The sequence below is a fragment of the Phyllobates terribilis genome, unplaced genomic scaffold, assembly GCF_046119375.1.
Source record: "Phyllobates terribilis strain yellow unplaced genomic scaffold, ASM4611937v1 Scaffold_3__8_contigs__length_932513732, whole genome shotgun sequence".
NCBI classification, from domain to species: Eukaryota; Metazoa; Chordata; class Amphibia; order Anura; family Dendrobatidae; genus Phyllobates; species Phyllobates terribilis.
In genome coordinates, this window is record NW_027362763.1 from 702,541,572 (window position 1) to 702,569,411 (window position 27,840).

General features: G+C 48.2%; 1 protein-coding gene across 4 annotated transcripts in view; it reads left to right on the top strand.

The window, feature by feature from the left end:
• Positions 1-27,840, top strand: part of LOC141257430 (spermatogenesis-associated protein 7 homolog) — a 418,618-nt gene that overhangs the window by 341,842 nt on the left and 48,936 nt on the right. For all 4 annotated transcript variants that reach the window (XM_073671954.1, XM_073671953.1, XM_073671955.1 and 1 more), the window contains 2 exons: positions 2,799-2,853; positions 4,257-4,294. In XM_073671954.1, the coding sequence (XP_073528055.1) occupies positions 2,799-2,853; positions 4,257-4,294 (93 nt within the window). The remainder of the gene's footprint in view (positions 1-2,798; positions 2,854-4,256; positions 4,295-27,840) is intronic.

A 27,840-nucleotide genomic window follows, 5' to 3' on the forward strand; every position in this document is an offset into this window, starting at 1 on the left:
CCCAATCCAGGTCCCCATCTTGTGGCTATGTGCCCCATCCAGGTCCCCATGTTGTGGCTCTGGTCCCCATCTTGTGGCTCTGTGCCCCATCCAGGTCCCCATCTTGTGGCTATGTGCCCCATCCAGGTCCCCTCTTGTGGCTATGTGCCCCATCCAGGTCCCCATCTTGTGGCTATGTGCCCCATCCAGGTCCCCTCTTGTGGCTATATGCCCCATCCAGGTCCCCATCTTGTGGCTATGTGCCCCATCCAGGTCCCCTCTTGTGGCTATGTGCCCCATCCAGGTCCCCATCTTGTGGCTATGTGCCCCATCCAGGTCCCCATCTTGTGGCTATGTGCCCCATCCAGGTCCCCTCTTGTGGCTATGTGCCCCATCCAGGTCCCCATCCTGTGGCAATGTGCCCCATCCAGGTCCCCATCTTGTGGCTCTGGTCCCCATCTTGTGGCTCTGTGCCCCATCCAGGTCCCCATCTTGTGGCTCTGTGCCCCATCCAGGTCCCCATCTTGTGGCTATGTGCCCCATCCAGATCCCCATCCTGTGGCAACGTTCCCCATCCTGGCGCCCATCTTGCACTAATGTGCCTCATCCAGGTCAACATCTTGGGGCTATGTGCCCCATCCAGGTCCCCATCCTGTGGCAATGTTCCCAATCCAGGTCCCCATCTTGTGGCTATGTGCCCCATCCAGGTCCCCATGTTGTGGCTCTGGTCCCCATCTTGTGGCTCTGTGCCCCATCCAGGTCCCCATCTTGTGGCTATGTGCCCCATCCAGGTCCCCTCTTGTGGCTATGTGCCCCATCCAGGTCCCCATCTTGTGGCTATGTGCCCCATCCAGGTCCCCTCTTGTGGCTATATGCCCCATCCAGGTCCCCATCTTGTGGCTATGTGCCCCATCCAGGTCCCCTCTTGTGGCTATGTGCCCCATCCAGGTCCCCTCTTGTGGCTATGTGCCCCATCCAGGTCCCCATCCTGTGGCAATGTTCCCCATCCAGGTCCCCTCTTGTGGCTATGTGCCCCATCCAGGTTCCCATCTTGTGGCTATGTGCCCCATCCAGGTCCCCATCTTTTGGCTGTGTGCCCCATCCAGGTCCCCATCTTGTGGCTATGTGCCCCATCCAGGTCCCCTCTTGTGGCTCTGTGCCCCCTGTGCTGTTCTTCACACACATAAAATAGAGAAAAAAAAAGATGATTCTCACCTGTCCTCCGTTCCCTCGGCGGCCTTCCTGCAGATGTGGCCCGCAGGCAGCAGCGCTGCATTGCCGCACAGAGACTGTCTCCCAGCACAGCATTTTCAATGTCAGCCGCCGGCCAATCAGAGGCCAGCAGCTGACATCTGCATATGGCAATGACGTCATACTCGCTGCGCCGACACGCAGATATCAGCTGCTGGCCTCTGATTGGCCAGCGGCTGGCATTGGAAATGCTGTGCTGGGAGACGGTCTCTGTGTGGCAATTCAGCGCTGCTGTCGGCGGCTCCTCCTGGACCAGGTCGGGATCGTCAAGGGGTCTGTGCCTGCGGGCCGCATAAAGCAGCCTCAGGGGCCGCATGCGGCCCGCGGTCCGCGTGTTTGAGACCCCTGCCTTAAATGGTACAGTTTCCATCCAAAACACATAAAAAACTCTATTGTCTACAGCCAAGCCATGAGATACAATCGGATATGTTCCAACCCCATGGATAGAGACAAACACCTTGATGGCCTCAGAAAGACCTTTTTGAATCAGGGCTACCATCCAAGAACAATTGAGAATCAGATTACAAGAGCCACCAGAATATCAAGGAATCATCTCCTACATTACAAAACCAAACAAGAAAGTTACCAGGTGCCTTTAGTAGTCATCTACAATCCAAATCTGGAGGCGCTAGGAAGAGCAGCACGGAAACTACAACCCTTACTACAAAAAGATGCCCGATTACAATCCATATTTCCAGACACCCCACTTGTGTTTCAGGCAGCCCCCAAATCTAAGAAGCATCATTGTCAGAAGTTCCCTGTCATCTCCTCCAGCTACAGGTACCTTTCCTTGCAACCAGAAAAAAATGTAAAACCTGTCCGTTTAGAACGACCACAGACAAGATAAAGATTCCCAATTCACATCAGGACTATAAGATCCCAGGTACGTTCAGCTGTATCACATCTAACGTAGTGTACTTAATTATATGTACCAAATGTCCAGCTGGGGGTCTTTATGTAGGGGAGACAGGGCAAAAACTTAGGACAAGGATGAATCATCATCGCCACACAATAAAAAAAAAAAGAATAGATCTACCTGTAGCCAAGCATTTTTGTTCCCCTGATCACAGCATAAAAGAGCAGGAATGAATGTGTCGCATGGATTTATGTCATTCTACATCATCTAAGGAATGTGCCCCTCAGACTTGTAAAGCCATCATAACACTGGACCTAGTCACAGGACAATAAAACCTTCACACTCCTTATCTATTAACTGCTAAAATATTTATAGCCAGAACTGTTTATCTCTTCCATAATAACTCTGCTTTTCATCACCTGTCTTACCTATTGCATTATTTTTGTGTCTTACTGTGTATAAATATGTGACTCTTCAGATTTTGTGTTATACTAGCCTGATAAAGAGGCCTGAGTAGTCTCGAAAGCTTGCAATTTGTTACCATCTTTTCGGTTAGCTATTAAAAGGTATCAACCACTGAGGACTCTCAAATCTAAATTTTTTTTTAGAAATGTTGTAAAATTGCTGCCTCTTGACTCTATGTATAAATGATGTAAGAGCATAAATGTCAGTAATAGACCCTGATTCTGTGCAATACTATTAATTACCGTAGGTCAATGGAAGATGTGCATTTGCCAATGAAAAAAATTAATCTCACACCACGATCAGTAAGTATATTAACCATTAATAGAAAGATAGAAGTAATATAATAGAAAGATTGGATACATGTGCTTTACTCTGGAGTATGTGACAGTAGAGATTCCAATTCTTTAAAGGGAATCTGTCAGCAGGTTTTTGCTATGTAACCTGAGAGCAGTATGATGTAGGGACAGAGACCCTGATTCCAGTGATGTCACTTACTGGGGTGTGTTTTGCTTTTTCAATACAGTCAGCGTTTTATCAGCAAGAGATTATCACTATAGGACTAGATGTTTAGTGCCTCCTAGTCCAACTACACCCCCAACCACTGATTGGCCACTTTCTGTTAATATACAATCAGTGGTGTGGGTGGGGTTATACACAGCTCAGCATTCTGAGCTCTGCTAGATCTGCAGCAGAGAAAACTGGGATTGTATCACAACTGCTGAGTGATACATCCCTGGAATCAGGGTCTCGGTCCCTACATCATGCTGCTTTCAAATTACATATAGATCTGCTGACAGATTCCATTTAATTGTTTTATAACTTTTTATCACTGCATTGTGTATGTAAACAGTTCATGCACTGGAGGTTTTCCTCTTCCTTACTTCGTTAAGAAACGTAAATCCCTTTCTTTTTTTTATAAAGCTGGGGTTACATGGCAACTTTGGCTATTAAACCTGTTGCGCTGCCAAATGTGTCAGTGCAGCATTGTAGCCCAGTACAGGATTCTGCGAACATGATCAGCAAGCCACAAAAAGTCCAACCGCGTAGGAATTTTTGCGACTTGCTTCTCGGGGCCGCAGTAGCCTCTTGCTTTCCTTGTTGCCAGATTTTGCACCAAATCCATCAAAATGTTGCATAATGTTTGATGTATTTAGCACAAATTAAAAAATGCTTTTATTTTTGCTCTTTTGCTCTATTTGCACCATTCCTTTCAATAAGATGCAAAATGTTATGTTAGTTTTAGACACTGGAACACAATTGTGATGGTTATCACCATGGACTTGAGTTATATCAATCCTTTACCAGATTTTGCACCCGTTAATGAGGTAAAGGGGTTGTCCAGGTAAAACAAGTTATCACTTTCAATTTCCCATTCTGACAATCATGTCTGAGCTGCAATACCAGACATAACCAAACTACAAGAGTGGTGCTGTTTTTTTTTTTTCTTATTTTTAGAATTCTATACAACCCTTTTATAAATGAGATCCCATGGACCGTGAGAAGGAAAATGATTATTAGAATTTGGAGAAGGTAAATTATTCCAGTATACACCCTTATAAAGGATGTATATATGACAAATAATCGAAAGTCATTACTATTATGAACTTTTAAGATTTTTTTTTAATGATTGATTCCAAATGCTAAATGAGAGAAAAAAACAGACATCATTTAAGAAAATGTTTTATTATTTTAATTTTTGCTGCAGAGGGCAGAAAATCAGTGGAACATGGCGAAAAACTACAAGTGAGTAGTGATGATATTACTTTTTCATCTTCTTAGTACAGTTAATTAAAGGGAACCTGTTACGTGAAAAGAAACAGCAGAAATGGGGTTAATCTGCAGGTTACTAGTGTTCTGAACTTGCCCAGTGACCCCACTTTATTCCTCCCTGCAGCGTTCGGCACTCAGTCACGCGGGTTCAGTTACCGCTCTGTGCATGGAGAGCAGCGGCTGTAATCACACCCCCAGAACGGACTGACAGCCCAAATACTGAGCGCGCCGTCAGTCAGTACTGGGGGCATGGTTACAGTAGCTGCTCGGCATGTACAGAGCGGTAACTGAACGCGCACTGGCACTGCCCTGTGACTAAACTCCGAAACGCTGCCGGAAAAATAAAGTTAATTTCTTGCCAGCAGCTGGGCTCAAAGTGCAGATGGCCGGGCAGGTTCATAACGCTATTAGCCTACAGATTAACTCCATATCTGCAGGTTAATAGTGTTTAATTCACGTGACTGGTTCCCTTTAAGAGAATGACTCATCATCCCAATACTTAGATGACAACAAAAAGGTGCAAAGGTATTGAGGTAAAGGTAGATGGATAGTATTTTGCAAAGTTTGGTAATCTGCAAATATTGAAATTCTACTTTGTATATTTTCTACAAGGTCATTAATGAATATGTATGTTAAAATGAAGAGGGCCCAATACTGACCCCTGTGTTACCCTACTATTTATTGTGACTCAACACGAGTGTTTTCCACTAACCTCTTAATTAGACTTATAGATATATTATATGGATACATTTTATAGAAATGTTAATACATACATAGATAGATAGATGGATAGATATCTTTTTGATAGTGAGAAACAGGCTGCCACAAGAGGTGGTGAGTAGTGTTGAGCCACCCCCGTAGTGTTCGAGTTCGGTTCGGTTCGTCGAACACCCGTGTGTTCGCCGAACTGTTCGCCGAACTGTTCGTCGAACACCTTCGAACACCGTTAAAACCAATGGCAGGCAAACAAAAACACATAGAAACACATAGAAAACACCTTCAAAGGTGTCCAAAAGCTGACAAACTGCTCAGAAGACACAACTAACACATGGAAAAGTGACAAGTACATATAGTCATGCGAAAAGAAAAGAGGTGGAGGAGTAAAAGGAGGGGGAGACACAGATATAGGCATGTCATGCCCTTCTAAAATCCAAAAAGTGAGAAGCCGACACGTTCAGTCCGCTCTTGCCCGTGCCACCTCCGCGTCGCCGGGTTTGTGCCAGAGCCGCGGTGAACCCTGACGGCCAGCCCCCCTCTCCCAATACTGGTGCCTGTCCGCTGGTGGGTCGAGCGAGCCCCCCTGTGGTGGAGGCAGCTCTAAGCTTTTTAATTTAAATTGTCTCTCTAATTTGAATGAATACACTTTAAATCCATTTACAAGGATCTATTGGAGGGCAAGTCTCATGCCAGCAGCCGCGTAATTCCAGCTCCAGTAGCGTCCACTAAAGCTGCTGCAGTTAAAAAGCTTTTATAAGGATCGAGCTCGGCTGTCCACCGCAAGGCATCCTACTGCCAGTCCCAGCCCCTATGCCTTGGGGTGCCTCCTGATGCTCTTCACTGAGTATCCCGTGGTCCCGAAGCATTTCCTTTGAAAAAATTAAGTGTCAAAATTACAGTGGTGTAGCTTGCTTAATAGCCGGGATAATCCGCTGACTAGCAGACACTGCTACTAGGCACAAAGTATTTCCTGGGCTAGATGCAGTTAAAAATTTGTAATTAGATACTCTCGTTGGATGCTGAGAAAGCATTCCATAGAGTCTCCTGGCACGCCATATATGATTCTCTTAAAAAGCTTGGGGTAGGGGTCTAGGGGACCCTTTTATAGCCAAAATCACGGCCCTGTATCGCAATACGTCACCTAGGCTGAAGATAAATGGAACTGTAGCACCCTGAGGGCTCGGTTGCTACAGAGGTATTGCACCTCACCCAGAGGTGTGATATCTCACTCTCAGGTAAGGATGTAGTGTGGATCAGGACCCGACACCTGCATGCATTACACCACATTGCCGTGGGGCAGGGCGACCAATATGCCCCTGAGATGGGCACGACAGTCCCTGTCCCTGGCTGGAGTGGGGGGAGGGAACACTGAGGAAGGGGAACCCTGTAGTGCAGGAGCAGGGAGGAAGCAGTTCCTGGGTGCATTGAGAACGGAGTATAAAAGGTGGGCACCATCTTAGTTCAGTGCAGAGAAGTCTGAGCAGAAGTGGCAGGGAGCAGGGGCTCTGCATGAGCTCTGCTCCGGAGGCGGGCCTAGTAACAGAGGCCCAGGCCTGGAAGAGGGAGAAGGAAGGAAGAGGAGCGGAGAAGGCTCCAGGAACGAGGAACGAAGGGATCCCAGGGGTGCGGACGGGCGAGTCGCCACCGCACGCCCGAATCCACCTGCGTGGAGGGGTCAGGCCAAAGGGGGAGACCGGTCCCCGAAACTAGTGGAGGCAGGAAACGACCCTCAGCTAGAAACAGGAGGCTGTGACATTTTATGTGGCGCAGCCCCTTGCTACACCCGCTAGGAAGGCACCACATAGGGTCAGGGAAACTGGCGCCAAGTTTACCAAGAGGAGGCCCGAGGCAGCTGGACAGAAGGGTTGGTAAGAAAGGCCAGACAAAGGACACACAAAGGGGGTCCTGTGAAGCGCTCCAAAGTTATCTGGGAGTTGTCTGAGCCCCTCACCTGGTGAGCACAGTACGACGTGGGCAGCCGTTACCTGCAGACGTGGTCTGGATAATAAGAACTGTGAGTAAAGGCCCTGGACTGCATCACTGACTCCGTGTCGTTACTGCTGCTGCCCTGCACCATCACCCCCATCCTCCGCATACACTGCCCTGAGGCTATACTCCTCCCGTGGGGAGTTATGCTACGCTCTGCTGCACCCACAACACCAGCCTCAGCGGTCTGCCCTGGAGCGGCGGTTCACTCTGACCGCAATCCACGGGTGGCGTAGTCGGACATTTAAACATCAAAACCACATAAATAGTTCCACCACTGGTTTGACCGCCCTGAGCCACGGAACCGGGTCGCCGCCACGGAGACTACAACCACCAGCATCCACCAAAAAGGGTCCGGCTCCGGGTGTCCCAAGACCCAGGGGGCGCGTCAGAACATTTTCATCACCTTTCACAATCACCAATGGGACAAGGCAGGGATGTTCTCTGTCCCCTCTCTTATACATCCTAGTGACGGAGCACCTGCTCTCATCAATTCGCCATAACCCCAATATTAGGTGGATTGAGGTGGGAGGCACCGAGTACAAGTGCTCTCTATTTGCTGATGATGTCCTAGTATATATCACTCAATCACATATATCCATCCATGCTGTTATGGCTGAAATAGATCACTTTGTTACATGGTCAAATTTTAAAATCAATGCAGCGAAGTCTGAGGCCCTCGATGTCTCCCTCCCCAAATCCATATAGGATTCCATCCAGTCCAACTTTCCCTTTGCCTGGCCCTCACAGGGTATCAAATACTTAGGAATTCCTATTCATAGAGACCTCTCCCATCTATGTTATCTTAATTTTGGGCCCTTTATTGAACAACTCCATACAGACCACGGTTGGCAAGTTAGAACTGTAAGATTCACTACGTGAACCACTGGTGTTTTGTGGAAAAGCACATGTACACTGTGTTCCAAATTATTATGCAAAAAGTGTTTAGGAGTGATAAGGGAAGAATTTGTTTGTTTGTCAGTTAAACTCATTGATGGTGATGTGTGTCAGGGCTCTTTATATCACTGTAAGCAATTGCAGACACCTGTGCTAATTAGTTTGGCAGGTGTGTCCAATGAAAGGCAAGACTACTTAAGAAGGCTGTCTCACATTATTAAGCAGCCTACATTTTCTGCCAAAATGGGAAAGAAAAAGGATGTGTCGGCTGCTGAGAAGCAACAAATTGTGGCGTGTTTAGGTCAAGGCATGACTACAATCAACATTGTGCGATGATCAGGATGAAGTGTCTTGGCAATCAAGAAGTATGTAGCTGATTCACAGTACACACGTGTGCGTGCTGATAAGGGCAAATTGAGGACTCTTTCCTACAGGCAATTACGTCAGGTTGAAAGAGCAGCGGCAAAAAAGCCTTGTCATAGCAGCAGACAAGTTTTTGAAGCTGCTGGTGCCTCCAACGTCCCCCGAACAACAAGATGCAGGGTCCTTCAGAGGTTTGCAGCTGTGCATACGCCATCCTGTCGACCTCCTCTATCCACTTCACACAAGCAGAAACGGCTCCAGTGGGCCAAACATTACATGAAGACTGATTTCAAAACTGTTTTGTTCACGGATGAGTGCCGTGCAGCGCTCGATGGTCCAGATGGATGGAGTGGAGGATGGCTGGTTGATGGACACCCCACGCATACACGGCTACAGCGCCAACAAGGAGGAGGTGCAGTAATGTTTTGGGCTGGAATCATGGGGAGAGAGATTGTCGGCCTCTTTAGGATCCCTGAAGGCGCTAAAGATGAACTCCGTAATGTATGTGGATTTTCTCAAACAGCACTTCCTGCCATGGTTCAAGAAGAAGAACCGTGTATTTCACAGCAAGATCATTTTTTTGCATGATAATGCACCATCTCATGCTGCACATAAAACATCTGCATCTCTGGCTGATATGGGCATAAAAGGTGACAAACTTATGGTGTGACCCCCATACTCCCCTGACCTCTACCCCATTCAGAACCTTTGGAGCATCATTAAAAGGAGTGTCTATGATGGCGGGAGGCAGTTCACATCTAAGCAACAGCTCTGGGAGGGTATTCTGTCCTCATGCAAAACAACTGAAGCAGAAACCATCCAAAACCTGACAAATTCAATGGACGAGAGAGTTCAGAAGCTCCTTTCGAACAAGGGGTCCTATGTGAAAATGTAACATCACCTACAATAAATTTTTGAGTTGAAAACTGTTTGATTTCAGTTTCTAACAACCTGCTAATGCTTATAATTTCAAAAATGACCATTTTTTTGGTCTTTATTAAAATGAAAAGGTTGATCGAAAAGTTTGGGGGATCTAAGAGTGTGGCAACCCAGTAGTCATGATTACTTCGAATTCTGACAATATGAGGGTCATGCTGCAGGTAGTGCAGCAAGAAGGCACTTATGTGTCTTGCGCATCTCGGAGCCCCAAAATTATTTTCCGGGCTAGATGCAGCTAAAAATTATTATTAATTTTAAATCTGGTGAAGCTTTAGTATAGATGGCCTAATAGGATCAGTGCTGCACACTGCTACAAAGCCCAAATTATTTTCCAGTCAAGATACAGATAAACATGATTAGTAATTTTAAATCTGGTGGAGCTTGTTATAGATGGCCTAATAGAATCAGTGCTGCACACTGCTACAAAGCCCAAATTATTTTCCAGCCAAGATACAGATAAACATGATTAGTAATTTGAAAGCTTAAAACGGTTGGTAGGGTGATTTTAACCAATCATCAAGCTTTTACTCTCCCCAGGATGACACAGGGGTAGAAAAGTCGTTTCGGATCCATGATTTGTTCATCTTTATGAACGTGAGTCTGTCTACATTATCAGTGGAGAGCCGCGTGCGCTTATCTGTCAGCACACCACCACCAGCGCTGAACACACGTTCAGACAGAACGCTGGCTGCGGGGCATGACAAGATCTCCAAGGCGTAAGTGGCTAGCTCCGGCCATTTATCCAGATTGGAAGCCCAAAAAGAGCAAGGGTCCAGTGACACAGTCATGGCTTCAATGTTTACTTGGAGATACTCCTGTACCATCGTCTCTAGGCGTTGACTATGTGTCAGACTTCTTGTCTCCTGTGGCCTTGCAAAGGATGGGCTAAAAAAGTGGTGAAATGATTCCGCAAAATTGATGTTACCAGCAGATACTGTGGTTCTGTTACGGTTTGAGTGCTGAACACTTGACGGTCCCACGGTTGGCAAGTTGGAACTGTGAGATTCACTACGTGCACCACTGGTATTTTGTGGAAAAGCACATGTAAGATTCTGCAACAGTCTCTGCTGATACTCCTGCATGCGTGCATCCCTTTCTATGGCAGGAATAATTTCTGCAAATTTACTTTTGTACCGGGGATCTAACAGTGTGGCAACCCAGTAGTCAGGATTATTTCTAATTCTCACAATTCGAGGGTCATGTTGCAGGTAGTGCAGCAAGAAGGCACTCATGTGTGTTGCGCATCCAGGAGCACCAAGTCCCTGTTGTGTTGGTGGCGAGGTAACAATCATGCTTCCTTCCTCTGTCCTCTCCCCCCAACCTCGCACAACAGAAATGTGATCAAGGTCTCCCTCATCTGATGAGTCTTCCATCAGTTCGTCCTCCACTTCTTCCTGGGCTCCTGCACCTTCCTCACTAGTTTGGCTGCTACCATGCACCCTGGTAAAACCATCTACCCCACCCTCACATGCCTGCCGCCTTGGTGCTGCCGACCGTCTGGACCTTGCAGATGTTAGCCCTTCCGCATACAACTCCTCCTCCTCTACTTCCTCCACCTCCTCTTGTGCCACCACCTGACTCCGAATTCTGTTTAACATGTGCTCCAGCATGTAAATCACCGGAATAGTCATGCTGATAATGGCATCGTCAGCACTAAACATCTTCGTCGCCATTTCAAAACTGTGCAGAAGGGTGCATAGGTCCCTGATCTGAGACCACTCCTCCAGCGTGATTTGCCCCACCTCTGGATATCGTTGGCCCAGGCTATACGTCAGAACGTATTGCACCAGGGCTTGTCGGTGCAGCCACAGTCGCTGCAACATGTGCAGAGTTGAATTCCACCGGGTAGGCACATCGCATTTTAGCCGGTGAAGTGGCAGGCCCAACGACTTCTGTAGAGATGTAAGTCGCTGAGCTGCGGGATGCGAACGGCGGAAGTGAGCACACAGCGACCGTGCCCTCTGCAGAAGGCCATCTAGTCTGGGATAGTGGGCTAAAAATTGCTGGACAACCAGGTTCAACACGTGAGCCATACAAGGCACGTGCGTGACATTGCCCCGGCGAAGGGCCGCACCCAGGTTTGCAGCATTGTCGCACACGGCCTTCCCTGGTTTCAGGTCCAGTGGAGACAACCATTCATGAAATTGGTTCTCCAGAGCTGACCACAACTCCTCAGCTGTGTGACTCACATTTCCCAGACATTTCAATGTGAAAACCGCCTGATGACGTTGAGCCCTACTGCCAGCATAGTAAGGAGGTGTGCAGGATCCCTTCTGCGCAGTTAGAAAGCTTGTGGCATGACCAGACAGGCTTTGGGTGCAGGTGGAAGACCGAGAGGAGGTTGAGGAGGCAGAAGCAGTGGAGGAACTTTGACATAAAGAGGATTGACGCACAACTCGTGGGGACGGCAAGACTTGGACAGCAGCCCCTTGTCCTGCTGTCACCATAGTTACCCAGTGCCCAGTCAGCGACATGTAACGCCCCTGTCCATGCCTACTCGTCCAAGTGTCTGTGGTGAAATGCACCCTGTCACACACAGAGTTTCTCAAAGAAGCGGTGATGTTGTGTGCGACATGCTGGTGGAGAGCAGGCACACCTTTCTTTGAGAAGTAGTGCCGACTGGGCATCTGGTACTGGGGCACTGCGACGGACATAAGGTCTCGAAAATCCTCTGTGTCCACCAGGCGGAAAGGCAGCATTTCTGTAGCCAAGAGCTTGCAGATGGTGAAATTCAACCTCTTAGCTTTCTCATGGCTAGGAGGAAATGGTCTTTTACTTGTCCACATCTGAGGGACCGAGGGCTGGCTATTGTGCTTAGACGGGGTTGATAAGGGTGTCCCCGGCAAACTGCCGGTCTGTGAGGAAGATGCAGGCGGACATGTTAGGTTGCCTTGATCCAAAGGTGGTGCTATCGATGTCGGACAGCGCTCAACACCAGCTGGTGTTACCACCTCCAAAGAAAATGATGACCTGCCAATCACGCTGGCTGTTGCGGGTAAAGAGGTGGCAGGTCTGCGCCCCAAAACAGGTGTGACTGCTGTCCCCCCAGTCACAGAGGATGAAGAGGCCGCGGATGCACAAGATATGGCAGACGGTGGTTGGCCCGGCCGGCTAGGCCGCATTGTAGCACAGTGAGCTTCCCACTGCAACTTATGCTTCATGTCCATGTGCCGGTTCATGCATGAAGTACTCAAACTATGTATTTTTTGGCCTCTACTTAGCTTTTGCTGACAAATGTTACAGATAACACGAGTTGGGTCATCTTTATCGATCTGAAAAAATGCCCAGGCTATGCAAGGCTTAGCACCCATGCGACCTGAAGAGCCACCACGACTTGTGGTGAGAGGCAGAGTTGTGTTTGAGGATGCAGTTGTTGACGTGCTTCCAGTACTACGTCTCTGTTCAGGAAGGCGCAACCTGACCTCGTCGTCACTAGCATCTTCCTCCACCTCCTCTGCTGACCTCATCTCTTGGCTGACTGTGGGTTGACAGTAAGTGGGATCTCCAACCTCATCATCATCACCCTGTGCGTTATCACACCCGTCGTCCTCAGAGCCAACCTGTTCCTGCCCTGACAAAAAACTAAAGTTGTCGCTCCAATCAGGTATTTGAGTCTTATCATCGTCTTCCTCATTGTCTCCACCAACAGGAGTTACAGTTTGGGAATGAGGGTCTACATTATGGTTAGAACCTTCTGCGTCTGGTCCTGGATCCGACTCATAAAGATTCTGGGCATCAGTGCAGATCATTTCCTCGTCTGGATTCACAGAAGCGCTGGAGTCGACCTCTGATTCCCAGGCTATAGTATGAGTAAACAGCTCTGCAGACTCAACCATCTGTTCTACCTCATACTCAGACGGGCAGCTGGAGATTTGGGAGCTGTGAGGAAGCAAGTGCGATTGGGGTGACACCTTTGAGGACTGGAGTATTTGTGATGTTGAAGTTGATGTGGAGGAGAGCCCACTTAAAGGAGCACTTGATATCCGTTGAAGCACCTGCTGTTTTTGTGCCTCATCTGGAATTTGTAGCGATTGGCGTGGCCGTAAGAAAGGGATCTTATCACATTGTCCGCTAAAAGAAGTAGACATTTTAGTTTGGCTGGAAGATGGTCTTTCTTCTGCAGATGTTACTGTTGCTTTAACACCTACCCCACGGACACAACCTTTTTCCCCCTTCCCAACATGCCTATTCCCCTTTCCACCAGCAGCAGGCCTTTTTCCACTCATTTTGGTGGTTAACTAATTCACAACTCTGGAGTTGTTTGCACAAAAAAACAATGGATGGGAACCGAGCAGAGCTGAGTGGCCAAACTGTGGTATTAGGCCAAAACTATTGGCTGGGTTAGATGCAGAAAAAAATTATATTCAATTTGCAACCTGATGGAGGTCAGTATAGATGGACTAATAGAACAAGTCCCACACACAGCTAGAAGCCCAAATATTTTTTCAGAGGTAGATGCAGATAAAAATTATTTTTAATTTGCAACCTGATGGAGGTCAGTATAGATGGACTAATAGAGAAAGTCCCACACACTGCTAGAAGGCCAAATATTTTTTCAGAGCTAGATGCAGATAAAAATTATATTCAATTTGCAACCTGATGGAGGTCAGTATAGATGGACTAATAGAGAAAGTCCCACACACTGCTAGAAGGCCAAATATTTTTTCAGAGCTAGATGCAGATAAAAATTATTTTTAATTTGCAACCTGATTGAGGTCAGTATAGATGGACTAATACAACAAGTCCCACACACAGCTAGAAGCCCAATATTTTTTCAGAGGTAGATGCAGAAAAAAATATATTCAGTCTGCAACCTGATGGAGGTCTGTATAGATGGATTAATAGAACAAGTCCCACACACAGCTTGAAGCCCAATATTTTTTCAGAGGTAGATGCAGAAAAAAATATATTCAGTTTGCAACCTGATGGAGGTCAGTATAGATGGACTAATACAACAAGTCCCACACACAGCTAGAAGCCCAATATTTTTTCAGAGCTAGATGCAGACAAAAAATTATATTCAGTTTGCAACCTGATGGAGGTCTGTATAGATGGACTAATAGAATGATGCTATGCCCAAAAGATTTTACTTCACTAGGTGCAGTAAAAAAAATGGTATTCTATACACAGGTGGTGTACCTTGCAACACAGATAGGCTACTCCACTGACTAACACACTCTGCAATAGGCCAAAAAGGATTAGCTTTGCTAGATTCAGCCAAATGCTGTGAAAAAAACTTGCACAGCACTGGCACAGACCTGCCTGGCAAAAACTGATAGGAACTGATGTAACCTAGTCCTGAAAAGGACTGCAATTACAATTAGTCTTTACTCCCACAACCTATCTATTTAAGAGCACAGACCTCCCTGGGAAAAGTCGTAGGAAATGCTGTAACCTAGTCCTTAAAAGGACTGCAATCACAACTATTCCCTACTCCCAAGCTATCTGTAGATTTGTGCGAAAATTGGCTTGAAATTAACAAGGTATAGCGCACACAGCAACAGCGGTGCCGTCTAACACGCAGCTGCAGCAGTGAGAAAATGGTGGCGACGGGGAAAATGGCTGGGTCTTATAGGGCAAGGACATGTGACATACACTGCCAATCACACATGCCCTTGCTTGTGTGAAAAACAGCACTTCGCTCCGTGTGTGCGCTGCTGATAGGCTGACAGATTGCACCTCCCCACTGCAAATGCGGGAAAGAGAAAAAAAAAATGGAGATCTTCATTATTCCTGCAGAGATCCATCCCCTGCCCCTCCCCCCACCCCGCTGTACACTCAAACTGCGTATTAACATTAATTTTCATCATTACTGAGAAAAAATCCAGTTATGATTTTGGTGCACGAACAGTTATCGAACATAACCTCGAACAGCCGAATTTTTCTCAAATTGTTCGTGTTCGCCGAACGGCTCGAACACCGCCCAAAACTTTGAGATTGGCGAACAGTTCGAGTAGAACAACGCTCATCTCTAGTGGTGAGTTCTCCTTCAATGGAAGTCTTCAAACAGAGGCTGGACAGACATCTGTCTGAGATGGTTTAGTGAATCCTGCTTTGAGCAGGGGGTTGGACCAGATGACCCAGTAGGTCCCTTCCAACTCTACCATTCTATGATCCTGTGATATGAGACAAATAGATTGATATATAGATAATAGATAGATGATAGATAGATAGATAGATAGATAGACAGATATGAGAGAGATAGATAGATAGATAGATAGATAGATAGATAGATAGATAGATAGATAGATACATAGATATGAGATAGACAGATACCATATGTTTTCGGACTATAAGACCCACCTAAGTTTTAGAGGAGGGAAAATAGAAAAAATATATTGAAGCAAAAAATGTGGTCATGATACATTGTTATGGGGTAGAGGGTCTGCTGCTGACACTGTTATAGAAAAGAGATTTATGAAAGTGGCGTGCCAACCAATCGCAACACAGCTTTCATTTTTCTTAAGCATTATAAGAAGTGAAAGCTGCACTTTGATTGGTTGCTGTGGGCAACATAAGCAGTTTTTCATTCCGTTTCATAAATCTTCCCCGATCTCTGCAAATAACATTATCTCCATTACGTGATAAAAGAAGGTATTAATGGACGGTTTTCTGTCCTGTGTTACGTACACGAGTAGATAACTGCCATGTATAATAGACTATTATTCCCGTAATGCATTTAGAGCGCATACAAGAAGAAATCACATAAGAGGTCCATAAATCATTCATTGTCCATAATCTCCTCCACCATCCGCTCAGATTTCTCTGCTTTGTGCTGTGGCGTCTCTCCTCCATTGTATCCCTGATTATTGTACAGCCCCAATGTACTGATAGAAAAGGAGAAAAATACAAAAATGCACAAAAGACGACGACTCACAAATATCGAGCTGTAATGATTCTCTGCAGGTCAAAAATTTTGGATACGCGGTTAATAAGAAGACCTGACATTACCCCAGAATGACCTGCAGCCGGTCCTGGTTAACGTCTACTCAGGTGTCTCTAGAATTTAGAGGGAAACTTCCAGACTCTACATGCGGCATCAGACTAGTTCCCTGGATGAACGTCCCATCACAGAATCTAGTGCCCTTTACCTGTAATATTATATTTATCAAGAATACATCCAGGCCTCCTTGTACTTGTTTAATGAATCGATCATTACAACATCGTGAGGTAGAGAGTTTCATAGTTTCACTGCTCTTACCGTTAAGAATCTATAATCTCACTGCTTGTACAGTAAAGAATCCATAATCTCACTGCTTGTACAGTAAAGAATCCATAATATTACAGCTCATCCAGTAAGGAATTCATAATCTGACTGTTTATACAGTGAAGAAACCATAATCTCACTGCTCGAACAGTAAAGAATCCATATTACTGCTCATCCAGTAAAGAATCCATAATCTCACTGCTCATCCAGTAAAGAATCCATAATCTCACTGCTTGTATAGTACATTCAACTTTGATGTGGTCTGTGGTCATAAATCAGCTGCAAGGAGCTCAGAAAAAGACAGATAGGATTAGTGAAGTTTCCCATTGAATCATCAGAATGAGTTCACTGATAGATTTTCAGTTAACTCATTCTGCAGTCAGCAATAGACAGTGGCTATAGAAGGCAAACAGTGAATAGTTTTTGATTAATCTCGTTTACAAAAATATTTTTTTGGTCAAAATTACATGTATTTATGACGCGCCCCCTGGGACATATTCCTTTTTGAGGGGAATACCCGGCACCGGATCAGATGGGGGGTTGTAGTCTCCGAGCGGCTGTGACCCGGCCCGTGCCCAGGGCGTCAAACTCAGTGTTATGTGGCAGTCCTACAGATGTTATTAAGAGTTCTTTTGTGTCGACTACGCCACCCGTTGTGATGCGGTCACTGTGGCCGCCGCTGCAGCAGGGTCCGCTGAGGCTGATGGTGGGTGCGCAGCTTGGTGGGATAACCCCCAACGGGAGGGGTATAGCCTCAGGGAGGACAGGTGCAGAGGATGGGGGTTGTGGTGGTGCAGTGCAGACGGCAATGAAGACAGAGTCGGGTTGTGCAGTTAAGGGTGTTTACTTACTGCAGATGTTGTACGGGTCACTCCAGCTGCTAGTGACCACCCGAGCCGTGCTGCGTCCACCAGGTCCTGGATCCAGCCAACCCCCAAACAAGTCCGGAGCGTGGCCCTGAGCTCTCCTTCTGTCCCGTTCTCTGGCCGTCCCCACCAGTGATCCACCTAGGTCCAGCTCCCTCGGGCCTTCTGTTGGGACACCCTTGGCCTTGGGTTCCCTGACCCTTCATGTGGTGTGCCTTCGGGGTGGATGTGGTGGGTGACCGTGGCAAACGCTGCCCACGGTCTCCGGTCTCTGGCTGGGGAATGTTTTTACCCCCACCAGCTTGGGTTCCGGTACCCTGATGCCGACTCCTCACCCGGTGCTTTTATTTGGGTTCTTGGGTCCTCTCTGTTTTCCCCTCTGGGTACTCCTTCTCTGCTCCTCTCTCACTCAGGGTCTCACTTCTCCCTTGCTGCAGGCTGACTTCCTCTCTCTGCTTGCTGTCTGCTCCTCTGCAGCTGTCTTGCTGTCTCCAACTGACTTGTTCTCTGCATCTGACCCTGTTCTTAGTTGGTGCCCACCTTATATACACCCTCTATGTGTGAGCTCAGGTGACCAGCACCCAATGAGCTCCTATCTTTACCCAGGCTGCTCCCCCTATCTGCCCCTATACTACTTGGGATGTACCACCCCCCTCCCACTCCAGCCAGGAACAGACTCGGTCGTACCTGCACATTTCTAAGTGGGAGTACCGTCGGTCTGTTCCTCGGAAATGGGATGTATGTAGTGCATGCAGCCTACCGAGCTCAGATCCACACTCCATCCTTGCCCGGGAGTGGAATATCACACCTCTGGGTTGAGGTGCAATACCCCTGTAGCAGCCGAATCCTCAGGGTGCTACATTCCCCCCTGGTAAATCACAGCACGTCCTCGGGCTGTAAGACATAAAACAACACCAAAACATACAATTTTTTTTTTTTTTTCATATAAACATAATAAAACCTATAAAACATTATATATATATAAAACTTTTCATATAAACATTCTCGTCGTCTCTTGTTTCAGGTTCCTCCTCCGGACACTGTGCAACGTGTGTCCGGGAAAAGTGCGACAGTCTCTTAGAAAAACTGGTTTTCCTATAAAACCGGTAGGGGGCGCTTTAGGAAGCGCAACTATATACAGGGGAAGTTGGCCGCTCTCAGTCCTCGGCCAGGTAGAGGGAAGGGAATGGCTGCTCACAGTCCTCAGCCTGTGGGATTAAGGGGTTAACGGGCAAACAGTTCACTCAGCTGGTCCCAACGGGGACTATATATAAGTATCAACAGTTTCTTTGGTACCCGGTCGGGTAACTATTTACATCACTGCTCTGCCGCACTCAACGGCGTCTTCCTCCTGCTCTTTGCTTTTTGCTGGTGGTAACTTCAGACCCGTCCGGGTCCTCTTGCTCCTCCTCCTCGCACCGCAACTCCTCCTCCGTCAGGCGGTGTACGTGGAGGGCGTAAGGTCCCTTGGCACACTTGTGCCGGGTAAAGGTGACCTCGTCTCCGATGTAGAGGTCACGACCTCTGTGCCCCTCCGGCAGATGGGACTCCACATCTCTGCGCATGACAAAGACGTCGCCGGGGGTGTTGTTGTCTCTAATGAAGCCCCACCCGTGCTGCTGGTTGAACTTTATCACTGTCCCGATGGTGCGGGGACAATGCGCTGCACGGGGGTCCCTCCTGGTCCGGCTCTTCTGCTCCGCGCTCCTCACTTGAGCTTGCTGTTCCCGGACCCGCCTCTCTCTCCGCTCCCTCGCAAACTCCTCGAGCTGTTGGCGGCAGCACTCAGCACGCTCCGCTGCAGCCGCCCTGGTTTCCTGAGTGAACCCCATTAGATCTTCTCCGGTGGGGTCCCACTCAAACTGCGCTTCCGCTAGCGGGGGCGAGATCCTTATTACGGGCTTCGGAGCCGGAATCAGGGGTGCACACATGGCCCCAACCCTCCTCTGGTGCTCCAGTTCGTAATACTTCTGGGGCCAGATGAAAGGCTGCCCGTCCGGCCACGTGTGCTGGGCAAACAAGTCCTCTCCCAGACGCGGCACCCTTGGTTTTACGGGCGCGGGCGCGGTGGTGGTGGCGCCCGGGTTGCCCAGGCCTTGCGGCCAGGCCTGGGGCACCTGGAAGGTGAAGGGCACCGTTAGGACGGCGGCGCCCTGGGCTACCTGGCCTTGCGACCAGGCCGGAGGCTCCGCGGAGGTAGGGGGCGCTGTTGGTGATGCGACGCCCGGGTATTCTAGGCCCTGCGACCAGGCTGGTGGTACTTCCTGCTTGGTCACGCTCGGGGTCGAGGCGTGTGACGTCACAGGGGTCGCGGCGGCGGCTTCCGGTTGGGGCCTAGTCTGCGTCGGTGACATGGCGTTTTCGGGCACAGCAGGGGGACTTTCGGGCTCTGCGACGGGGAGCTGGGGCAGGTAAGCGGCGTCTCGGCTTGGGGTATAGGCGTCCCCTTTACCTGCCTCCATGCGTTCGGCTCCCTCCTCGGCGCCGTCTCCGGCCTTGGGTCCTCCCGCGCCATCCTCAGAGGCGGTCTCCTTCCTCATCTCGGCTGGCGTGCTCCGGGTCTTGGTTTCAGCTTGCGTCTTGGTTTCAGCTTGCTGGGCCATCTCCCGGCTCCATTCCGCCAATATCTCGCGCTGTACCCGGGCCATCCTCCGTGCGAGGCCCTCCAGGGCAGTCTGTGCACACTCCCGGTCTCGGGGGAGCTGTGCAAGGACCTCCACTAGGCCTAGTGGGGTCGTGGTGTCCAGCAGGCTCCTGACCAACGGGTCGGTGCTGCTCTGCTCTTCTTCCAGCAGGCTCCTGGCCAGCGGGCCGGTGCTGCTCTGCTCTCCTTCCTCGGTCTTTAGCAGACTCCTGGCCAGCGGGCCGGTGCTGTTCTGCTTTCTCTCCATATCCGGGTAAGCTCCTCCGCTACTCTTCGTTAGACTTCTTGCCTCCGGGTGCGCTCGCTCCAGACTGCTCCAGGCGGCACCCATCTTTGTTCTTTTCTTTCGTCTCCTCCCACTTCGAGGGCGGTCCCAGGGCAACTCGGTGACTGTCAGCTCCAGGGGGAGTTCTTTCACGCTGACAGACACCTCCAGCATCACAGTCTCTGTTGGTGGGGGCGGTTTCCACTTTTGGCGCCATTTTCTGTCCTGGCCCACGATGGGAGGCGGCCTCTTGCCCTCCTTTGGCACGCCCATAATGGCGTCCGCTGCTCTTCCAAGGCGGGAAATCTTCGGATTTGGCGGGAAGCGTCGCCCAGTGGCGGGAAACTCTGCAGATGGCGGGAACAAGCTGGAAATGGCGGACAATCGGCGGGAAACGACCTGTGATGGGGTCCGATGGCGTGGACCCTCCGGAACCGGCGGGAGACTTCTTTCTGAGGTAAACTTGCACTTTTCTTCAGGCACGCAGTACCCGGGTGTTGCGGGCACGTAATCCTGCCGACTACGCCAAAGTTGACGCGCCCCCTGGGACATATTCCTTTTTGAGGGGAATACCCGGCACCGGATCAGATGGGGGGTTGTAGTCTCCGAGCGGCTGTGACCCGGCCCGTGCCCAGGGCGTCAAACTCAGTGTTATGTGGCAGTCCTACAGATGTTATTAAGAGTTCTTTTGTGTCGACTACGCCACCCGTTGTGATGCGGTCACTGTGGCCGCCGCTGCAGCAGGGTCCGCTGAGGCTGATGGTGGGTGCGCAGCTTGGTGGGATAACCCCCAACGGGAGGGGTATAGCCTCAGGGAGGACAGGTGCAGAGGATGGGGGTTGTGGTGGTGCAGTGCAGACGGCAATGAAGACAGAGTCGGGTTGTGCAGTTAAGGGTGTTTACTTACTGCAGATGTTGTACGGGTCACTCCAGCTGCTAGTGACCACCCGAGCCGTGCTGCGTCCACCAGGTCCTGGATCCAGCCAACCCCCAAACAAGTCCGGAGCGTGGCCCTGAGCTCTCCTTCTGTCCCGTTCTCTGGCCGTCCCCACCAGTGATCCACCTAGGTCCAGCTCCCTCGGGCCTTCTGTTGGGACACCCTTGGCCTTGGGTTCCCTGACCCTTCATGTGGTGTGCCTTCGGGGTGGATGTGGTGGGTGACCGTGGCAAACGCTGCCCACGGTCTCCGGTCTCTGGCTGGGGAATGTTTTTACCCCCACCAGCTTGGGTTCCGGTACCCTGATGCCGACTCCTCACCCGGTGCTTTTATTTGGGTTCTTGGGTCCTCTCTGTTTTCCCCTCTGGGTACTCCTTCTCTGCTCCTCTCTCACTCAGGGTCTCACTTCTCCCTTGCTGCAGGCTGACTTCCTCTCTCTGCTTGCTGTCTGCTCCTCTGCAGCTGTCTTGCTGTCTCCAACTGACTTGTTCTCTGCATCTGACCCTGTTCTTAGTTGGTGCCCACCTTATATACACCCTCTATGTGTGAGCTCAGGTGACCAGCACCCAATGAGCTCCTATCTTTACCCAGGCTGCTCCCCCTATCTGCCCCTACACTACTTGGGATGTACCACCCCCCTCCCACTCCAGCCAGGAACAGACTCGGTCGTACCTGCACATTTCTAAGTGGGAGTACCGTCGGTCTGTTCCTCGGAAATGGGATGTATGTAGTGCATGCAGCCTACCGAGCTCAGATCCACACTCCATCCTTGCCCGGGAGTGGAATATCACACCTCTGGGTTGAGGTGCAATACCCCTGTAGCAGCCGAATCCTCAGGGTGCTACATTTACATAAGAAAAAAACCTTTGAGGGAACCTGTTTTATAAATATGAATATTTATACTGTCAGGTTTTAAATTTGCAATAACCCATTCGACTGCCCATCCGTAATATGTTCTCCCGTCCTCTATATATTCGTGATCTCCAGTCATTGGAAAAATGTCGTGCTGTGTAAACCTACTGCCTGGATGTGCTGGGACTTGTAGTTTTGCACCAGCTGGAGGATTAAATCAGTAGAATAATCCATATATAATAACAATGGTCATATCTGGGCTCGCCCGGTGTCAGATACGGGGTGATTAATTAGCCTCGTGCTGCGTACAGCTAAAGATGTGTAATGATGCGTCAAATCCCTGCAATTCCCGCCCGGCCCCGTTATTGTTTCCTTGTAACGGGCTCAATTCATAACACGAAATTACAGAGTCAGTAAACAAGATAATAAAACAGGAAAATAGCTGAATAGTTTGGTGACACATTGTAACAGCGCCAGCTCTGATATCTCCTAGGATCGTGCCTGGCATATATATATACAAAGCAGATACCAGCTCGTGTCTGCTAGGTACCAGGAGAGGCTTCACTAGCCAGGAATATGGTTATTTTCTAGGCACCTTATTGTCAATTTGGAGGCTTTATCCCAATTAATTCTACTCAATGACAGGTCACTTTAAAGGGATTTTCTCCATCCTGGTATGTATATATATATATATATATATATATATATATATATATATATATATATATATATATATATATATATATGGTCTCCATCCTGGTATATATATCCCTCACCCTGACACCATCCTGGTATATATACCCCCCGTCCTGGTATATGTGTACATATACAGTGAAGGAAATAAGTATTTGATCCCTTGCTATTTTTGTAAGTTTGCCCACTGACAAAGACATGAACAGTCTATAATTTTCAGGGTAGGTTAATTTTAACTTTGAGAAATTGAATATCCCCCCCAAAAAAATCAAGAAAATCACAGTGTATAAAGTAGACAAATTTATTTGCATTTTGCAGAGAGAAATAAGTATTTGATCCCCTACAAACCATTATGAGTTCTGGCTCCTACAGACCAGTTAGACGCTCCTAATCAACTCGTTACCTGCATTAAAGACAGCTGTCCTACATAGTCACCTGTATAAAAGACTCCTGTTCCCAGACTCAATTAATCAGTCAGACTCTAAGCTCTACAACATGGGCAAGACCAAAGAGCTTTCTAAGGATGTCAGGGACAAGATCATAGACCTGGACAAAGCTGGAATGGGCTACAAAACCATAAGAAAGACGCTGGGCGAGAAGGAGACAACTGTTGGTACAATAGTAAGAAAATGGAAGAAATACAAAATGACTGTCAATCGACATCGATCTGGGGCACCATGCAAAATCTAACCCCGTGGGGTATCCTTGATCATGAGGAAGGTGAGAGATCAGCCTAAAACTACACGGAGGAACTTGTTAATGAGCTCAAGGCAGCTGGGGCCACAGACACCAAGAAAACTATTGGTAACACATTACGCCTTAAAGGTTTAAAATCCTGCAGTGCCCGCAAGGTCCCCCAGCTCAAGAAGGCACATGTGCAGGCCCGTCTGTTGTTTGCCAATGAACACCTGGATGATTCTGTGAGTTATTGGGAGAAGGTGCTGTGGTCAGAAGAGACAAAAATTGAGCTCTTTGGCATTAACTCAACTCGACGTGTTTGGAGGAAGAAAAATGCTGCCTATGACCCAAAGAACACCGTCCCCACTGTCAAGCATGGAGGTGGAAACATTATGTTTTGGGGGTGTTTCTCTGCTAAGGGCACAGGACTACTTCACCACATAAATGGGAGAATGGATGGAGCCATGTACCATAAAATCCTGAGTGACAACTTCCTTCCCTCCGCCAGGACATTAAAAATGGGTCATGGCTGGGTCTTCCAGCAAGACAATGACACAAAACATACAGCCAAGGCAACAAAGGAATGGCTCAAAAAGAAGCACAATAAGGTCATGGAGTGGCCACGCCAGTCTCCAGACCTTAATCAAATAGAAAACTTATAGAGGGAGTTGAATTTTGAGTTGCCAAGCGACAGTCTCAAAATCTGAATGATTTAGAGATGATCTGCAAAAGGAGAGGACCAAAACTCCTCCTGACATGTGCGCAACCCTCATCCATCAACTACAAACAACGTCTGACTGCTGTGCTTGCCAACAAGGGTTTTGCCACCAAGTATTAAGTGTTGTTTGCCAGAGGGATCAAATACTTATTTCTCACTGCAAAATGCAAAAAAAATTATCTAATTTATACAATGTGATTTTCTTCATTTTTTGGGGATATTCTATCTCTTACTGTTAAAATTAACCTACCCTTAAAATTATAGACTGTTCATGTCTTTGTCAGTGGGCAAACTTACAAAAACAGCAAGGGATCAAATAATTATTTCCTTCACTGCATATGTCTTCCATCCTGGTATATATGTCCCTCATCCTGACCCCATCCTGGCATATATGTCCCTTTTGCTGGGCCCTATCCCGGTATATATATCCCCCATCCTGCTATATGTCTATATACACTGCTCAAAAAATAAAGGGAACACTTAAACAACAGAATATAACTCCAAGTAAATCAAAGTTCTATGAAATTAAACTGTCCACTTAGGAAGCAACACTGATTGACAATCAATTTCACATGCTGTTGTGCAAATGGAATAGACAATAGATGGAAATTATTGACAATTATCAAGACACCCTCAATAAAGGAGTGATTCTGCAGGTGGGGACCACAGACCACATCTCAGTACAAATGCTTTCTGGCTGATGTTTTGGTCACTTTTGAATGTTGGTTGTGCTTTCACACTCGTGGTAGCATGAGACGGACTCTACAACCCACAGAAGTTGCTCAGGTAGTGCAGCTCATCCAGGATGGCACATCAATGCGAGCTGTGGCAAGAATGTTTGCTGTGTCTGTCAGCGTAGTGTCCAGAGGCTGGAGGCGCTACCAGGAGACAGGCCAGTACACCAGGAGACATGGAGGGGGCCGTAGGAGGGCAACAACCCAGCAGCAGGACCGCTAACTCCGCCTTTGTGCAAGGAGGAACAGGAGCAGCACTGCCAGAGCCCTGCAAAATGACCTCCAGCAGGCCACAAATGTGCATGCGTCTGCACAAACGGTTAGAAACTGACTCCATGAGGGTGGTATGAGGGCCCAACGTCCACAGATGGGGGTTGTGCTCATAGCCCAACACCGTGCAGGACGCTTGGCATTTGCCACAGAACACCAGGATTGGCAAAGTCGCCACTGGTGCCCTGTGCTCTTCACAGATGAAAGCAGGTTCACACTGAGCACATGTGACAGACATGACAGAGTCTGGAAACGCCGTGGAGAGCGATCTGCTGCCTGCAACATCCTTCAGCATGACCGGTTTGGCAGTGGGTCAGTAATGGTGTGGGGGTGGCATTTCTTTGGAGGGCCGCACAGCCCTCCATGTGCTCGCCAGAGGTAGCCTGACTGTCATTAGGTACCGAGATGAGATCCTCAGACCCCTTGTGAGACCATATGCTGGTGCGGTTGGCCCTGGGTTCCTCCTAATGCAGGACAATGCCAGACCTCATGTGGCTGGAGTGTGTCAGCAGTTCCTGCAAGATGAAGGCATTGAAGCTATGGACTGGCCCGCCCGTTCCCCAGACCTGAATCCGATTGAGCACATCTGGGACATCATGTCTCGCTCCATCCTCCAACGTCACGTTGCACCACAGACTGTCCAGGAGTTGGCGGATGCTTTAGTCCAGGACTGGGAGGAAATCCCACAGGAGACCATCCGCAACCTCATCAGGAGCATGCCCAGGTGTTGTAGGGAGGTCATACAGGCACGTGGAGGCCACACACAATACTGAGCCTCATTTTGACTTGTTTTAAGGACATTACATCAAAGTTGGATCAGCCTGTAGTGCGTTTTTCCACTTTAATTTTGGGGGTGACTCCAAATCCAGGCCTCCATTGGTTAATAAATTTGATTTCCATTGATGATTTTTGTGTGATTTTGTTGTCAGCACATTCAAGTTTGTACAGAACAAAGTATTCAATGAGAATATTTCATTCATTCAGATCTAGGATGGGTTATTTCAGTGTTCCCGTTATTTTTTTGAGCAGTGTTTATATACAGTGCCTACAAGTAGTATTCAACCCCCTGCAGATTTAGCTGGTTGACACATGCGGAATTAACTTGGCATTGTGACATTTGTACTGTAGATCAGCCTGGAAGTGGGAAATGCACTCCAGCAAATTTTTTTTTTTTTTTTTTTAAAACGTAAAAAGTTAATTCAGAGTGACATTTATTATTCAACCCCTCAAACCACAAGAATTCTATTTGGTCCCCCTAAAGTATTAAGAAGTAGTTCAGGCACCAAGAATAATGAGCTTCACATGTGTGGATTAAAGATCTCTTTTGCCAGCCTTTTCTGACTATTTAAGACCCTCCCCAAAGTTGTGAACAGCACTCAGACATGGTCAACATGGGAAAGACAAAGGAGCATTCCAAGGCCATCAGAGACAAGATCGTGGAGGGTCACAAGGCTGGCAAAGGGTACAAAACCCTTTCCAAGGAGTTGGGCCTACCTGTCTCCACTGTTGGGAGCATCATCCGTAAGTGGAAGGCTTATGGAACTACTGTTAGCCTTCCACGGCCAGGACAGCCTTTGAAAGTGTCCTCCCGTGCCGAGGCCAGGCTTGTCCGAAGAGTCAAGGCTAACCCAAGGACAACAAGGAAGGAGCTCCGGGAAGATCTCATGGCAGTGGGGACATTGGTTTCAGTCAATACCATAAGTAACGTACTCCACCGCAATGGTCTCCGTTCCAGACGAGCCCGTAAGGTACCTTTACTTTCAAAGCGTCATGTCAAGGCTCGTCTACAGTTTGCTCATGATCACTTGGAGGACTCTGAGACAGACTGGTTCAAGGTTCTATGGTCTGATGAGACCAAGATCGATATCCTTGGTGCCAACCACACACGTGACGTTTGGAGACTGGATGGCACTGCATGCGACCCCAAGAATACCATCCCTACAGTCAAGCATGGTGGTGGCAGCATCATGCTGTGGGGCTGTTTCTCTGCCAAGGGGCCTGGCCATCTGGTCCGCATCCATGGGAAGATGGATAGCACGGCCTACCTGGAAATTTTGGCCAAGAACCTCCGCTCCTCCATCAAGGATCTTAAGATGGGTCGTAATTTCATCTTCCAACAAGACAACGACCCAAAGCACACAGCCAAGAAAACCAAGGCCTGGTTCAATAGGGAAAAAGTCAAGGTGTTGGAGTGGCCTAGTCAGTCTCCTGACCTTAACCCAATTGAAAACTTGTGGAAGGAGCTCAAGAATAAAGTCCACATGAGACACCCAAAGAACCTAGATAACTTGGAGAAGATCTGCATGGAGGAGTGGGCCAAGATAACTCCACAGACCTGTGCCGGCCTGATCAGGTCTTATAAAAGACGATTATTAGCTGTAATTGCAAACAAGGGTTATTCCACAAAATATTAAACTTAGGGGTTGTATAATAATTGACCCACACTTTTATGTTTAAAATTTAATAAAATTCAACTGAGCAACATAACTTTTTGGTTTGTAAGATTTATGCTTCTGTTCATAAAACCTACTCTCGTTTGCAGTTTGAAGGCTCTAACTTATTTGCATCTTATCAAACCAGCTAAATCTGCAGGGGGTTGAATGCTACTTGTAGGCACTGTATATATGTCCCTCATCCTGGTATATGTATGCCGCGCCCCCTGGGCCGTGGGGTACTCGGCAGCCGGGCCGGTCGTTGCTAGGGGAGATGTCACAGTGGCTTTGACCCGGTCCGTGATCCAGGGCGGTCAATAA